Here is a 17,386-nt window from a genome sequence, read left to right on the forward strand (position 1 = left end):
TCTACTGTTTCATGTCATCGGTCATTGGAATGATCCACCACACCATGTTGTGTCTGCAATGAACCACAATGCGCTTTACAAGGGCTGCGGTTTGCTCTGCATCATTTAATAATTATATGGCTCTTTATGTTTAGGTCTGGCACCTTGTAAAAATATTTTATGCTTGTACTGTAGATAAATGTTCTTTTGAAGCTTCAACTTTAATAACAGTGGGCTAATTTTTTTTCATTTTTTTATATTGTATAACTTTTAATACCTGGTTTGGTTCAGCTGTACAATTGCTGACAAATGAGGGAACAGCTTTCTATTCTTACTCCTAGGGTAAACTTTGGTGGCTGCTGTAGAGCTCTCGTTATGCTTCCACGCTGAATTGCCGATTCCGTACGTTGTCTCTTTGTAAGAATGAGTCAATTCTCTTTATCTAATAAGTGATCTTCAATTCGTAATACAGTGCTCGTGGCCTACGCACGCAAGCCAAGGACCACTTCCAGGTAAAATCTTTGCTTTTTACGCTTCTTATTTTGTGGGCACAATACCTAAGGTAGTCAAATGTGCAATCGTTAGCATGCATTGTGGCAGCCAACATTGCGGAAACTCATCACTTCTTTAAAAATTTTGTCAACGTCAATAATGGGTGATGATGGTACAAAAGTATGAGCCTGGGATAAATACAGTGTTGTAATTTGATTATGCCTTTAAAAGGAGGGATATTTTGTCGTAGTCACTATCACAAAAGAAATTTTTTAGCCTGCGCATAGATCGATTTTTGGGAAAAGTTCTTTTTCTTTTCTTGCTTACTTCACATAATTTTGTTTTAAAAAGTTGCATCTCTTCTTGCCTTATCTGATTTTCTTTCTGTTTAGATTGTGTTACGTGTTATGGTACTTTCATTGCTGCTCACAGGTGTGGCTAACTTTTTTTCTTTTTTCAGTGCGGTAACAGCCAATGTTGCGAGTGTTGCATTGGCTGCAGCACAGTGGACAAACCAGGTGAGTTGAAAATACAAAGTTTTCATTGCATATTTTGATGCAACTGCAGTAATGTTTCGTAAATATATGCAGTAGAATGCCGTTACAGTGAGTGGTAATGGGCAGTTTTTTTGTTAATTTTATTCACGTAATCCTCATTACAACAAAGTTGCATCTTACAAGGAAATAAGTTTGTTATATCTGGAAATTTATTATAAAGGTTATTCCAAACACTGTATCTATTGTAAAACTATATTTCATTCACTTTATTATGACCCATGTTTTGTTATATTTGTGTTCGTTATACTTAGGTCTGAGTGTAATTAAAGTTTTAAAAATGCACAATCAAAAGCCTATTGTTAAGATGTGAAAGTGCTGCATTGCTCATTCTAGTATGCTGGATGTTTGAGCATAACCTGATTATCGAAAGATTGTGCTTTTCTAATGTTGGGCCGCATTTGAAATAACAAAGTGGGAGCAATGAAAGAAATTTTATATGCCAGTTTGCATCTTTGTTGCATAGTACTTCAAAAAGAACAAACAATTCTTGGCAGTTGTTACTGCATAGTTTTTGCTTTGAAATCTCGCTCTACAAAGTAGATAGGCGGTGACTTTGTGAAAGTGTTGATTCTAGCAGGTGAGTGTACACTGTGGAGTGCTAATTGGCCGTCTTACGTTTTCAGCCGGCGACTCCTGGCAGTGCAACTACTACTCAGCAGGTAAGACATTGCTTTACATTTGAATGCTGAGGTTGATAATACGTGTTTATTGGCGCTAAAGTAACATGTTACCAGAGGGCGCAAAACAACATTGAGGTTGGCCCATGGCTGTTACGACCAAACTGAGACTACGGAACGGGAATGTGTATGCAAAATAATCGCAATGCATGAATAATGTAAATGTAGAAATAGGACGCCGGCTGTTTCTTGGCCAAGACTTGGCCCTCAGTTCACGGCTTTGACAGCAGATGTGGAAAAAGTTCTTGAACCGGAGATTGTGGGCTCACACCAAACTTGTCTGCAGATTGTCTTCAGCTTTGATTTCCCCTTCAATATTTTCACATTTCAACTCGGACGCAGTTCACTTTGTAACATCTCTAGTCTGTAGCTTTACTTGGCCATCCCGGCTTTACGTGGATGCGAGTTTTCGCTGGTGAATTCCGGCCCTCTGCAACGTTCATTCACTTCACCAAATAAGGCATTCAGCAGTTCCACGAGTCGTACAGACAGGTGCGTGGGCGGTAGTACTGAAGTGACATTTACTTTTCGAAGGAATCGGATTTTCATAAAGGTACACAAATACACGGTAAGAAACTGCGCGAGCAAAACCATTGACAAGTTGAGCTTGTGTGCATTTTCTTGCTGTGTCCTTGTGTAGAATTGACACAGGTTCAGTTTGTCTTGTAAGTATGAGCCATCTTGCCTTTTTGAGGCATTTGCTTCTAAATGTTTTTTTCTCCTCTGTTAATATCTTCTAAACCATAAGGAATACACTGGCCACATCACCATAAGTAACTACGGTACGCTCTTTTCAACAATCTTTAATAATTGTTTTTCTGGGACTGTTTAGATACCGTATTTACTTGCGTAATGAACCCACCTTTTTCTTTTTTTCAAAAAGTTGATGCCAATTAGGGGGAAGGTTCATTACACAGGAGAAAGAAGTCGAGATTTATAACTGCAAAAATTTCGCATGATGGAATTAAAGATCTCTCCGTCTTACCACTGCTGGACTTCAATTAAGTGGCAGGACTTTGGTGCCTCTATTCGAGAACTATGCAACATATTTTTTTTCGTAACCCGTACATGCACTATCTGCACAGCCGCATCGCATGTCCCAGGACATCAACCGCACGCGAGCAGAAGGTGAAAGAGCGTATCGGTAAAGTTCTTTTGCCCTCCGTGTGCATGCAGCACGGCTGTGCAGATAGCGCGTGTGCTGGCCTACGTGCACGGATCGATGCTGAAACTGTCATCCAGCTGCTCGGTTCCCATGCTCCAGCGTATGGTCGATCAATATTAAATTTAAAACTGGCCATGTCGCTAGTTTATCGGCCGATCGTGAACAAAAACGCAGCGTCGGTTGATGGGGCCAAGATGCGCTTTGTTTTTGCTTTGTTTTCACGCCACTGTACTTGCGTGGCACTACAAACTGAAGGTTTCTTTTGCGTTTGAAAGATGGAGCTCTGTCGCAAAGAGGGCGATTCTTAAATGTGGATCGACAACGTCTGCACTCGCACTGTTTGCAACTCTTTAGCATGGTTATTAAACTATGTTCTGACTGATTATTGCATAAGTATTCTGTGATATGATGGTGTGATTTAATGTTGTTTCGATCGTCAACGGCACTGGCTATCACCCAGAAATAAGGTGCATGGATACAACAAAAAACATTTTTTATTTATTTTTCATTATGCGAGTGGGTTCATTACGTGAGTAAATACAGTAACTAGGAAGTAGGGGTGAGAAAATATTCAAACTTTCAAATATCTTAAAGTAGTGTTTCCTGTTCAATTCAATTTCCGATCCGGCTCTAGGTATTCAAATCTAATTACAGTCAGTGTTCGACTTTTCGTACTCTCTGGAGAATGTGAAATCCAGATGAAAACCAGATGTAAATGCTTTGTGTTGCCATACATGAACTCGTAAATGGCGGATGCAGTCTTCCAACAGGAAGTGCGAACATGCATATTGCCAAACAGTATTTTTTTTTCCTTTTTTTAAGCTTTCTGATAAGTAATTAACGTAAAAAAGATTAGTTAGTCTCTGACAGTGCTCAACATTCTGTATACTGATCATGTCAAAAGAGCACAAATGTATCTGTTTCATTGACGTTTAACCAAGTGAGTGCTTCAAGGTGGTAAAATTGGCAACTGTGCAGTTATTTAATAATAAAATAAATCACAACAGGAAAAATCTGAATATATTTAACTTTCTGCTGTTAAAAAGTATGATTTGCTTGCGTGTTGCATCTAAAGCCAAGTGCTCTATTATGAATTGCATGTATATTTTATAAATATTGTGCACAGAAGGGAAACGTACTTTTTAACCTCTTATCCTGTGTTGTTTTTTTAGAATAGTTCTGTCTAAAAAGCGGATTTCTTTTTCAAGTTGAATTAAATATTTTGCTTCTAAACAAGGATGCTCTGATGGCCAAAAAAATTTGTGTATGCTATTAAAGGGACTGTCTACCGTCCTTTATTGATCTCCCGTTTTGTGTCACAATAAAAAGCGTACCATGTGAAGTGTCTAAACTTGTAGCGTTTTCTCAGGAAACACGTAGAAATTTTCAAAACAGAACTTTTCCGTCCCTGTTTTGTCTCCATTGGTGGGATGAATGTCCACAGCACTGGTCGGTGCCGGTGAAAGTTAAAAACTGAAAGGTTTTTGCAGGCTTCGTCAAGTTTTGTTTATTAATAAAATAAATACCTTAGTGGTCGTCCTTAACACGCACACGTTTTTGTTTTCATGAGTGGCGGGGATGCTTTGCTCGCATTTTTTCGCAGTTTACAGGCAGGCATGCAGGCAAGCAAACGCACCACCGAAAGACTGTTTGATGAACGCGTGAGAAAAAAAAGAAATAAATTAGGCTCTGATGCAACCTAAAGCAGCGTTAAGTGCATAAAATACAATTTACAGTTATACGTGTTTGTTTTTAAGCAAACTAAATCTTCCTGCAAGGATTTCTTGTCCTACCCATAAACTATCAAGATTGACAACATTCGCTGTTGGGTGACACTAGTGGTTACTCTTTATCGACTTCGAACATCAAGCTAAAATTTTAATTTCTTTTTTCTGGCACGAAAGCCTGGTTGTTGCTGTCGATGTGATGAACAATCTTTTCATTTGTGCCACAATCGGAAAAATTTTTCCCAGCGGTAGACAGTCCCTTCGAGTCAAATTAGTATAACGGAGTTGATGGTCCTGTGGCCTATAAATGTATCCACAATTAGTGAAATGCCATGGGCAAGAAGTTAAATATAACATCTTGAGTGATCAAAGTGAACTTCAATATCTGCGAAATTAGCACCTAAAGAGATGTACTATGACGAAAGGCTTCTTTTTCATCCCGATGCATGAGTGATTCAACGCACTGCCTTCGCTGGACAACATCTTCTAAACACAAGTTGCAAAGAAAAATTGTGAAATGGTGGTTAATAAAAGTGTAAAATTGCCAAGCAAATGCTACTATTTGTGAATGGGAAGCTGACACACTTTTTTTCAATGGTGAGTTTTCTCTGCCATAAGAATTTCCTGCATGCACAGACGACTGTGAGTACCGTATTTACTCGCGTAATTCTCGCACCCCCTACATTGCCCAGCAAAAATACGACTTTTTTTTTTTCTCGAGTAATTATCACACCCCCGAAAATTGCTGCAATAATGTCGTCTGCTCGTTCCAGCCGTTGATGATGATAGTGCACGCCATCTGGCGCCATCTCTTAAGCATCAAGCGTACTATTATTGCAGGAAGATTCAATCCAAGCCAAAGCGCTTGGTGCGCGTTGCGGCGTGTTATGTATGCTGTGTCGGATAATCTTGTGACGTTACGTGGCGATACTGAAGCTACACGGCTGTTTTCAAATTGAAAGTGATTGATCATGCACTAAACAACGGCAACAGGGCCGCCAATAGGCCCTACGGAGTCGACGAGTTTTGTGTTCGCTACTGGTGACGGCAGCTGAAAGCCACCAAGACGCGTTGGGCCTGCCCTGTGCTTAAGACTGGGATTGATGGTAAACTTTATTTCTTCAGAAGGAAACTGTGGACGATTCTGTTAAATAGCCATCAGCCCAATACTGACATCCTACGCTTATCTTTTGAGGGCTCTTGTTGAGCGACGAACGCTACGCTCGCAAAGCCCACAAGCTTTGCGTATGGTATTTTAATTCTCGACTATTTGATTGCACTTTTTATGTCTGAAATAAATCTTGCCTTGTGTTGAACCACTGCTTTTATTGTTTAGGAAAATTTTAATTAGTACTTCTCAAAGCTTGCTGTTAGTTGCTAGTGTGAGAATCCCGATTTGCGGCCATTTCGTTTTCTTGTTTGCTCTGTACATTTTCGTGGAAAGTTTTCTCCGCGTAATTCTCGCACCCCCCAACTTTGCATCTGTTTTCCACCAAAAAAAGTGTGAGGATTATGCGAGTAAATACGGTAAGTGCAACGCTCAGCAAATGCTGATATTTTATTTTTGTATTAAAGTCAATTTTTGATAGCGCACTTCTTACCAGCATCGGCACTTTCTTGACGTCGGGCTACAGTACTAATCCTGGCGACTTCACGCTGCAGTCTTGCTAGTTGTGGTGACGACAGGTACTGAAACTTTCCAAGATGGCCGCTAGTGTGTCACCAACAGAGCTGCGGATACGGTGCGGGCACAGAAACATGTTGTACTTTGTGTGAGCATATCACGAGAAGTTCTTATAATGTTGTGATGCCAGGGTGCACTAGGAAGAAAAACTAGCTTTTAAATACATACTTTAATTACTTCTTCACAGTGCGCTCGTACTTTACACTACATTTTCAAGGCTCATGATGGCTTTGTTTTTCATTAGACGTGAGAAAAAATGAGAAATGAAGTTTTTGTGTTGGCAATTCTTACGAACTTGCTTGGAAAAGATCCAGTCTTGTAAAAAGCGCTCAGGAGAAGGTATTATCTGAAGTGGGACGAGCCATCCTTGTCCAAATTGTTCAATGGGTTAAAAATGATTTTCTCCCCCTTTCCCTTTTTTTGTGTCCAGTGGACTTTCGAATACAAACATTAAATGTTTGGTAGCTGTTGTAGAAAACGCCGTGATTTTTTGTTTATTTTTTGTTAAAATGATTTGCATTTGAGTTTGTTTGTATGGCTTCACTGCTAGAAATGCTACAAAACAAATGGAACAAGTGGACTTGGTGATGCTGTGCAGCAGCTTTTCTAGTCCCGCTTGTTTGAGCAGTTTCTTGAAGTGACGTTTGTCGTGTATGGTGTTTTGAATGTAGACCTAGCTGTGAACATGGGTGTGCAGGCCTCAGTGAATGTGGCGGCTGCACCAGTGACGTACGGCCCCCATCCCCCCGAAAGTGGCGTCGCGTCTGCTGCTACTACAGCAGGCCAGGTAATCCCCTCGCCCCTTTCTCTCCCTCCCCACCCTGCCTCCCCATACCCATGCAACATGCTGAGACAACACCTGTAGATTTGTAATGAGCTAAATGCATGAGCAGAGGCACGGAACATGCTCAGCAAGAGAAAGTGGGCCCCTTTCTTGCAGCGGTGAATCACTTTACAACCATAGAGTTTCCTATTAATACGATATAGGGAACTTTGGCGCTAGTGTCTATGAGAGCTGTAATGCGCAGCACTTCAGCGAGCATGGCAATGTTGGGTAGTACACAGATTTGTCTAATTTTCGTACTTTCAGCTCCAGTTGACTTTGCATGGTTTGTGGCTGCTTTGTCACGTAGTGAAAATCGGCAGATGTATAGCAGTTGCCTCTCACTACTTTAACCTTTTGTACTTACTGTTTCGAATCTGCTCACAAAGCTTATAACCGTCCGCTCTTTCATTAGAAACAAAATTGAAACATGGCAATAATTGAAGCCACAAGTGCATTAGATGCCTGCAAGCACAAAGACAAGGCAAATCTGTGTACTACTCATCATTCCCATTGTCGCTCAACGATCGCAGCGCCAGAGTCCCCCTCAAGTTAATTTTAGGAAACTCTATAAATGCAACCATCTCAGCTCCCAGATGTCCGTAATATGAAAATGTCACTGTGCCAAGAGCATACCTAGTTGGAATTTGTTTTTTTGTTTTTTCGGAGCAGCTGCTCACTTCTCTTCATATAGATTTGTGCACGTGCTTGTATGGGTGTGCCTACATACCCACAAAAAGGGGCAAAATTTTTGATGTTGGGGTGGAACCACGAAAATCGCTTCCCTGGCGGCTTTTCCAACATTGTGTGGGGGCAGAATAACTGAAAGAATTCAGCAATACGTTGAAGGAATGTAACACAGTAATTCATGAATATGCATGCTTGCTAACGCAACAAAAAAACAATCATTTCTTTAAACAGCATCACAGGGGGCCTGCAAATACAGTTTTCTACAGTTGCCTTCAGTATAGCCGGTAAAACACGGGTGTAGTTGATTTTGTGCGCCTGCTTGTGATCGAAATACAGTCGTATCTCAAGCTCACAGAATTGCATGTGCATGCAGTTGTCTTATAGAACTGCACTTTGGCTTCACGAAATGCTTGCACCAACAGTGTTCGTAGGGGGCTACGTGGGAGAGGGCACTTAGCCGCTTCCGTCCGTATCCATGTTGAAGAAGTCTAGATGGCTCATTCCTTCCTCTCCCTTTTTCGGGGAGACTCCTCTCCGACGTCCAGAAAGCACTTAGCCTCCTTGATGGCCTTTTTGTCTTTTGACTCGAGAGCTGTGACTGATGCCGCTCAAACGAGTCGGGACTCCTGCGCGCAATGACCTCTGTGTGCGACTCGCGTCACAGGGTCGGAGTGCAGAGGCTCGAGAGGTTGGTTTGAGCCATTATTGCTTTATCGTGCGTTGTTGCTCGTGCGGAATTTTATGCCACTTTGTATCTGTGTACAATTACAGTAGACTCTGCATAAACAGAAATATCTTCAGCAATAATTCGCCCAAATGGAACAACTGCCACTGATATGTTTGATTTCATTACTGAATGCTGGACCCCTGTTCATCTCTCAGTTAAACGAAACTGCTGTTGAACGGAACACATTGTCCATGTCTTCTCAACTTCCGTTTAATTGGCGTCTACTGTATTGATGCATATGTTGGTGTACTGACTAGGCATGGGCGAATAATTGAGTGCTTCAAACAGTAAAACAAGTATTACAGCATTTATATTCACTTTAACAAAAATTCAAATTATTGGAAATGAACTAATAAACATGTAATCCACCGCGTCCAAACCCCCCCCCCCCCTTTCTTGTGCCCTGGAAATGTAGTTTCTCTGCAGCATAAAGCTGCTGTGCTGTAAAACTGCCTATCCTGTGGAAATCCACAATGTCACAAAGCCATACTTCAAAGTTAAATGTACATACTACCTGCTTTTCAAATGAGTATTTTTATGTTTAAAAGTGTCTTATACGGGCATATGTGTGTGAAGTATAGAAAATTTCAAAATTTTACATATACTTTCGCTGAACTGCGAACGAATAAATAAAAACATTTGCAAAACCCAGCACATTTCTCAAAACTATTAAAGCTAGTCTGGTCGTGACGAAAATGCTCGCTTCTATTTATAATATGAGATCCATATACAATAGTCCAACATAATCCTGTCTGGTTGGGGCAGACACAGTGGAATAAAGAAATTCCACAGTACAGATAAGTTATAATGCAACCATTTATAGAATTGGACCTGCTATAATGCTGTGTTTCCTTTGCCCTCCTGTGTACCGTATTTACTCGCGTAATTCTGGCACTCGCATAATTCTTGCACCCCGCACATCGCCCAACAAACATAGACTTCTTTTTTTCCTCGAGTAATTATCGCACCCCCGAAAACTACCGAAATAATGTCGTCTGCTCGTTCCAGCCACTGGATAAATGGATGGATATGGCTGCAGCCTTTAGATCGGGCGGTGGCTAGCGCCACCAAGCTGTAACACTTAATGAACCAAAAACTAGATTTATTTTTTTTCCCCCTTAAATAGTGAGGTTGAGGATTCGTACTTCGTAGTGACGGGTTTAATTTTCACTCGTGCCTTGGCTTTAGCCACCAATCAGATAACCTCCTTCTAGTTAATTCTACCCGCTTAAAGTCTATTTTGTCCTCCCTGTCCCTAAACCCTAGTGCTTTGAAAAACTTTGCGCCATCATCCTGAACAATAGGGTGAAGCCCTTTACAGAACATTAAGTGTTCGGCAGTTTCTTCTTCCTCTCCACACGCACTGCATACCGCGTCTACCCTTTCGTATTTGGCTCGATATGTCTTGGTTCGCAATACTCCCGACCTGGCCTCAAACAGTAGAGAACTACCCTAGTATTGTCATAGATCCTTTCCTTCGCAATTTCCTGCTTAAAAGTTCGATAGATCTCTAGTGCGGACTTCTTAATCATGCCAACTCTCCACATATCGGTCTCAGCTTCCTTCACCTTCTTCTTAACCGATAATTCTTTTTGCTTTGGCCCCCTGCTGTTTTCCAAGTATTTACCAGTCAATTTTCTGGTTCGCTTCCTCCATTTTGTGTCGGCATTCTTCATGTACACTGATGATAGCGCGTGCCATCTGGCACCATCTCTTAAGGGGAGATGCGAGTCGAAAAATCGCGTTTTTAGCGAAATTTCTCGTATTTCTGATTTTTATTGCATTGTAATCTTCAAACCTCCTTCTTTCATCTGTGAAAATTTCAAAACTAAATTCGAACTGCAAAATGCAAAAAAATGTGTATGAAGGCATCGCGGTGGCTCAAAATTTCGTGAATTTGCGCCGATATTGGCCATCTTTGACTGCGCGCTGCTCTCCGTCGCAGTGCCGCCCGCCATCGCGATCGGTTGGGAAAGTTGCGTCCGGCCTTCTTCTTACAGCTCCGACGACCGCCAGTTTCGTACGTGGGCAAAAAAAATAAAAAACGAGGCCTTTTTATCACGTGGTTTGAGCGGTTTGAAACGCGCGGCACCCTAAGCCGCATCGCCATTGGCTACCGAGTCATAGTCAGCTGTGTTGGTGGCGGCCATCGGCATTTGGTTCGTCTGCTTTTCTGCGCGTCTACGCATATTTCCGCGATGACAAGCCCGAAAAAGTGCAACGTGAGACCGCAGAAGTTTCGAACGAAGCACAAGTTCAAGGGAAGGCGGCGTAAAGCGCCTCGAACGACGGCGACAAACGAGAACGCGCCTACGTGTGCTAGGCCTGACGGCGGCATCGACGAGTGCGCGAGCGACAGTGGCTGCGATGAAGGGATTGACGCTGCGCTTTCTTTCGTCAGTGCTTCGGAAAAGAAGCTCGGCTTCTTCGAAAAAGACGAAAGACAGCGCGATGAGGTTTGTGCAACGACAGTTTTGTGCGACACCCTCTTGCTGATGGCACTTGTGGCAGGTGCGGCATGCCCTGCTTGCGGTATTCAAAAACTTGTCGTTCGGGAGCCGGCAGAAAAGCGCAAGGGACTTTCGTCGCTCCTCGAACTTCATTGCGAAAACAGCGAATGCTCAGCGACTGTTCTTTCGTGCTCCTATACGTCACTGCTTGTTACGGCGGACGGCAGCAGCCAAGTGAGCCAACGGTACGACAGTGGGAGCTCCCGAGATAGTTTCGCTGTAAATGTGAAGGCGGTGGTGGCTGCACGCGCTGTCGGCATTGGGCATGAGCAATTGTCGAGATTTTGCTCCATTATTGGACTCCCAAAGCCAATGCACCACTGAGGATTTTTTTCAATAGCAAGGAAGGTGCACACCGCTGCCATGGCAGCTGTGAGTGAAAACTTGCGCCGATCCAGAGAGTTGACGAAAGAAGTAGCAGGCGAAACTGATGTGGCTGTTATGTTCGACGGCACTTGGCAGAAGAGGGGCCACAAAAGCCACAACGGGATTGGCGCAGTTATCTCCTTAGATACTGGCCTCTGCTTAGACTTCGAGGTCATATCAAATTACTGCCTGACATGCAGTAGGCACAAGGATATGGGCCCAGACGAGGAAGTGTGGCAGGCATTCCATGGCCCAGTCTGTGAAAAAAATGCAGACTGTTCCTCCCATGCCATGGAAACGGAGGCTGCAATGCGCATTTGGCAGAGAACATTGACTTATGGCACCCCACTGCATTTCATGACATTCTTGAGTGACGGTGACAGCAAAGCATATAGTGCAGTTGCAGAGTCAAAAGTCTATGGTGCTGTAAATATAGAAAAAGAAGACTGCACTAATCATGTGGCCAAGAGACTTGGCACTGTGCTACGGAAGCTGCATGTGCCATTACCACGAGAGCAGAAAATGATAGAGCCAGCCATTCAGAAGCTTCAAACATACTATCAGATTGCCATAACAAGCAACAGGGGGAGTGTACGGGATATGTACACTGCAGTATGGGCTTCGTACTTCCACTCATGCTTTACTGACAATGCTGGCAGCCACAAGTTTTGCCCTGCAGGAACAGAGTCGTGGTGCAAACATCAACGCGCTGAAGCACTTGGTGAACCTGCACCACGCCACACACCTCTCCTGACAAAAGCACGGGGATTGGCTGTTTTGCCCATTTATAAGCGGCTAACGAATGAGAAGCTCCTTGCTCGATGCATCAAAGGGAAAACCCAGAACGCATCGGAATCCCTGAACAGCAAAATTTGGCTACTTTGCCCCAAGACTAAGTTTGTCTCCCGAACGGTTGTTGAGACTGCCGCAGCTACGGCAATCCTGTGGTTCAACAAGGGTCATGCCACTTTCGAGCACATCCTGGAAGAGCTCAACATACTGCCATCTAGAGATCTAGTTACTTTCAGTGATTCCCGCGATGCTAGGTGCATCAAGAGAATGTCCGAGCGTCTGACAGCAGAAGCAAGGGCCCACCGTCGTCGTGGAGTGAAAAGGGCACGGCTAGAAGAGAGTGCTCGCAAGGACCGTGAGGGCACAACCTATGCTGCAGGACAGTTCTAGTAACTTGCAGTGCTTTTCAAAGTTCTGTTGAACATTATGGCCAAAGATTATGCATTTCTAACAACTCTGTGATAAAAAAAAAGGTTTCAAACTTTCAAATGCGTTTTTCTCCTTTTGCAGTTTTGTGTGATCTGTGCTTCTTATACACGCTAGCTCGTATACTTAGAATTCTCATACCTCTATGAAATTTTGCACATAGCATGATGAAGGCCCATAGAGTGCAAGTATCTATTCAGATTGTCAGTGCTGCTTGATTATGTTTTTCAAAAATTACATAACATTGAAAGCCCTTGGCAACTAAAGCCATAGTAAATTTTTCTATTTTATTATGGTATTTCACCTTTTTACACACAAAATTTATATAGTTTTTTGCACTCTACAGTTCCAAAGGATCATAGTCAGCTATATCTGCATGCTTTATCTCAAATTTTTATAGATCAGAATTGTTGCATAACAATGGCCATAATTTTGCAGTATCTGACCTGCAGAAAGAAAACCAAGCAATCTACATGAAAATAAATGACATATTTGAAAAGAGGAGAAAAAAGTCTATTAGCATGCCAATTTGTGTTAAATTCAGACTCTTATTAAAGAAAATCGTTTTTCGAGTAGCATCTCCCCTTAAGCATCAAGCGTACTATTATTGCACGGAGAATCAATTCAAGCCAAGCCAAAGTGGCAAGTGCGCGTTGCGGCATGTTTTGTATGTTGTGTCGGTAATCTTGTCACGTTGTGGGGAGATACTGAAGCTACACGGCTGCTTTCAAGTTGAAAGTGATAGATCATGATCTAAACAACGGCAACAGGGCCGCCGGTAGGCCTTTCAGAGTTTCGTGTTCGCTACTAGTGACAGCAGCTGAAAGCCACCAAGACACGTTGGGCCTGCAGTGTGCCTAAAACTGAGATTGATGGTAAACTTTATTTCTTCTGAAGGAAACTGCAGATGGTTCTGTTAAATAGTTATCAGCCCAATACTGACGTCCTAAGATTGCCTTTTTAGGGCTCCTGTTCAGCAACGAATGCTACTGCCACGCCCGCAACGCCCACAAGCTTTGCCTATGATATTCTAACTCTCGACTATTTGCTTGCACTTTTTGTGTCTGAAATAAATCTTGCCTTGTGTTGAACCCGTGTTTTTATTGTTGAGGTGAGTTTTAATTAGTACTTCTCAAAGCTTGCCGTTAGTTGCTGGTGTGAGAATCCCAATTTGCGGCCACTTCTTTTTTTTTTTTTGCTCTGTACGTTTTCGTAGAAAGTTTTCCCCGCGTAATTCTCGCACCCTCCAACTTTTCATCGATTTTCCGCCAAAAAAAAAATGTGAGGATTTTGCGAGTAAATACGGTTACTGTGTTTCTATGCATACTAATAGCATAGCACCCAAAGATGAAAGACTGGTTACACTGTGGCTGCCAGGCAAATTCCACTGTTATGTGAAGTAGCAAGCGCGCTTTGCATCAAAAATGCATTGACCAGAGGGAGTGCAGCGATGGCAGGGCAGAGGAATAGACATGGAGCAAATGAACACAAAACCGAGGGATTAAAAAAAAGTGTTTACAGCGGCAGCATGCATAGTGGGGGAACAGCGGAATTGTCGAAGCAAAGAAGAAAGCTTTGTGCCCGCTTTCTCACTAGGCTTTGATCATCTGTTGACTGGGCATATTCCATTCTGCGGGGAGGGCGAGCCTCCAACCGCATCAGGGGTGCATTATTGTTGCACACCTGCCAACTCTCCCGAATTGTCTGGGAGACTCGAATTTCGACCTAACCTTCCGATTGCAGGAATGATATCTGGAAGCTCCCAAAAAGTGGCCACTACAGCTGAGAGAGAGACGAAACTTCATTCATAAAAAAGAAAAAAAAAACATCCGGCGAGTTTTTCAGGGATCTGGGCAGATTATCCCCGCCTACGTATCGGCCACGAGCCCTTGAGATCTGGTGGCAGCCTCTGCCACTGCACGGCCCACAGTTAGTCTGTTTTTGAGAGCATGGCTAAGCTGTGCACTCTCCCAGCGCGTTCGGTTCGAGGCTGCATTCCAGTCTGGAGCCCCACCTCTGCCACACTCTCATAGCATGTGTTCCAGGGTTGCCCTGGCCTTGCAAAACTTGCAGCGCGACGCATAAAGCTCTGGGTAGCAGAGATTCATGGTCACCGGGTTTGGAAACGTCCTGGTCTGCAGCTGTCGCCACGTGACCGCCTGCTTTTTGTTCAGTTTTTGGTGTGGTGGCAGAAATTGGCACCTGGCCAATCTGTAATGCTGGGTAATATCTTTAAAACTGGTGAAGCGATCCTCCAACTCCCATTGCTCACCCGACGTCACGGCCGAGGCGGCAGTGGTGATGGTGGTGGTCACTGCGAGCACGATAGCCACTTCTGCTGTTTCCAGGTGTTTTTGCGTACTATGACGCTAGTCTTGCAAGCGTTCTGGTGATCTATTACAGCGGCCGCGAAGCTGCTCCTGTGCACATACCTGGCCGCGTCCACGAACACTGCCTCTCTGCATTTTCTAATACCTCCTCTGTATGTCCTGTGCTCTTTTTTCCCGGCTACACCTGTGGTATTCAGGGTGCATGTTCTTCGTCAAAGGAAGGATGACCAGCCTATTCCTTACGTTGCTTGGTATGTGGAGTTTGACACTGTGTTGAGCGTGGCATCTGATTCCTAAACTGTGTAGTATATGTCTGCCCGTTGAGATTTTGTAAAGGCGCTCGTACTGCGCTATGGTCTCTGCCTCTATGAATTCCTCCAATGTGTTGTGCTGACCCAGATCGAGTAGTTTACTCGTGCTCGTGTTCGTTAGCCCTATCGCCTGTTTGTACGCCTTCCTGATTAAGCTCTCCATCTTTGTCTTTTCCGCTACCTGCTACTTGCGGTGGGATGCTACGTATGTTATTTGGCTCATTACGAAGGCTTAAACTAGCCTTATCAAGTTGCCTTCTTTCATTCCGCTGTGTCAGTTTCCTATGCGTTTTAGTAGTCGGGTGGTCTGAGCTACCGCGCCTTCTAGTCTCCTGACGGTCCCCCCATTGTGGCCATTCGCCGTGATGTGTAAGCCGAGGACGCGTATAATATCTACCCTTGGCACGGGTTGACACAGTTGAGGCTTCTTTTTTTTTTAAATCACGCATGTGCGTCAGCATTTCCTGCTGCGACCATTGCAGTGCTGCGGAAGAGCACTCGCCGCTACACTGTGACTTAGCTGTAACTATACCGTAGAATAGTGATAAGTATATACTGCGCATCTTGGCGGAGGCCAGTGGCCACGGGACGTGCTTGCCACTGTACCTAAAGAAGGCGAGGGTAAGGTACGCTAGGCATTTTGTACTCTAGTCTAGGCTTACGCCGCCAGCCTAGGTGCCAGTTGTGTTGGTTGCATGTTTCCCTGAGTTCAGTTTTGAACGCCAGTGGCAGTGTCGAAAGCAAATATGTAGTACTTGCAAGTGTTTCTCGACTCGTGCCCAGCTGAGTTTCCGTGCTTTGTGTTTTCGCGAAAAGGGGACAAGTACGGATTTTGTACCAGGTGCGGCTGTGATGCAAGCTCTTCGCACAGCAGCGAGGCAGACTTTGGCGCTCATCGCTTCATAACAAAATCTAAACTACGTTTGTGCTGTAGGAGGGCAGGGCAACACTGGAAGTTTCTTCCCAAAGAGCTGCAAAGATGGTGACATTTGCCCGGAATGCGTAGTTACGAGATTTTTTGTAAAGCACAACTTGCCACTAAGCGTTGGCGATCACGCAGGACCGTTGTTTTGGAAAGTGTTCTTAAAGTCTGAGGACATGAAGCGGTAGTGGTGCAGACGTGCAAAACTCCTCCATCGTCAGGGAAATGGTTGCAGATGTCGAACACACAGTGGTGGATGCTCTGGAACACAGAGATTTCGCAATTGCAGTGGACGAAAGCAATGGCAGCGGCTCTCAAATGTGTTAGTAATATCCAATATGCTATCTCCCCCCTCCTTTCGCTGCGGTCTACCGAATTATCATGCTGCTAGGTTGGCAGGTATGTCGTCATTTAAGAGAAATAAATAGTCGTGTTGTTGTAGAGTGCAAGTATCGTGTTTGCGAATGACTCCTCAGTCTAGGTGGCGCTCCACAAATCGCAATCTTTGTGGCTTTATTGCCCACGGTCTGACCAGCTCAGCAGGCGCATGGGCTCAGAGTAAAAAAAAGCTTGTGAGCTCGGCAACCTTGTGCAAGATTAGTTAACATGGCTGATCTCCAAGGTGCAAACAGTTTTTTGGGCTTCATAGCTTGAGTATGATCCCTTCGACGCCCACTCACTATGTTTCGGCAAGCTTTCCTTGAGACTCTGGCGGCTTTAGCCCATTCAAAAGCCACCTATGGCAAACTATCTATAAATGCAACAAATCGACACAGCATAATTTCAAGGCACTCGATACTTTATCGCAACAAAAATTATTTTGTGACAAAGTTATGTGTTTTATACCAGTTAATCCAAATTAAGCTTTTAATAAATGTCTGTTCATCCTGAGGACTATCATGTTGGGTTCTTGCATATGTAGCATCCAGTCTCAGGCTGAATATATTGAGCCACTTGGCGTCGGGATTTGTTGAGGTTGAGAAGAGCTAAAATATGTTTTAGGGCTGCTCCAGGGAAGTGCCATGTCGAACAACTCGTTGACTATGGCAGTGATTTCAGTAAAGTGATGATATGCAGCAGTATGGTGAAAACTGAAAAAGGAAGAAGAGTTTATTAGGCAGCAGGTAACATTTTATCTAAGCATCATTATATCTTGCACCTTTTAGCCTCTAGTCGACAGAACTAGCAAGAACAGGGTATCTACACTG

At 43.7% G+C, this 17,386-nt stretch overlaps 1 protein-coding gene across 5 annotated transcripts in view; it reads left to right on the forward strand.

Moving 5' to 3' along the window:
- Nucleotides 1-17,386, forward strand: part of LOC119164657 (RNA-binding protein 5-A) — a 99,690-nt gene that overhangs the window by 37,219 nt on the left and 45,085 nt on the right. For 4 of the 5 annotated variants that reach the window (XM_075874223.1, XM_037416876.2, XM_075874226.1 and 1 more), the window contains 4 exons: nucleotides 452-491; nucleotides 932-989; nucleotides 1,652-1,687; nucleotides 6,979-7,068. In XM_075874223.1, the coding sequence (XP_075730338.1) occupies nucleotides 452-491; nucleotides 932-989; nucleotides 1,652-1,687; nucleotides 6,979-7,068 (224 nt within the window). The remainder of the gene's footprint in view (nucleotides 1-451; nucleotides 492-931; nucleotides 990-1,651; nucleotides 1,688-6,978; nucleotides 7,069-17,386) is intronic. The other variant, XM_075874225.1, reaches the window with a different exon arrangement.

Source organism: Rhipicephalus microplus, chromosome 9 (assembly GCF_043290135.1).
Source record: "Rhipicephalus microplus isolate Deutch F79 chromosome 9, USDA_Rmic, whole genome shotgun sequence".
Taxonomy (NCBI): domain Eukaryota; kingdom Metazoa; phylum Arthropoda; class Arachnida; order Ixodida; family Ixodidae; genus Rhipicephalus; species Rhipicephalus microplus.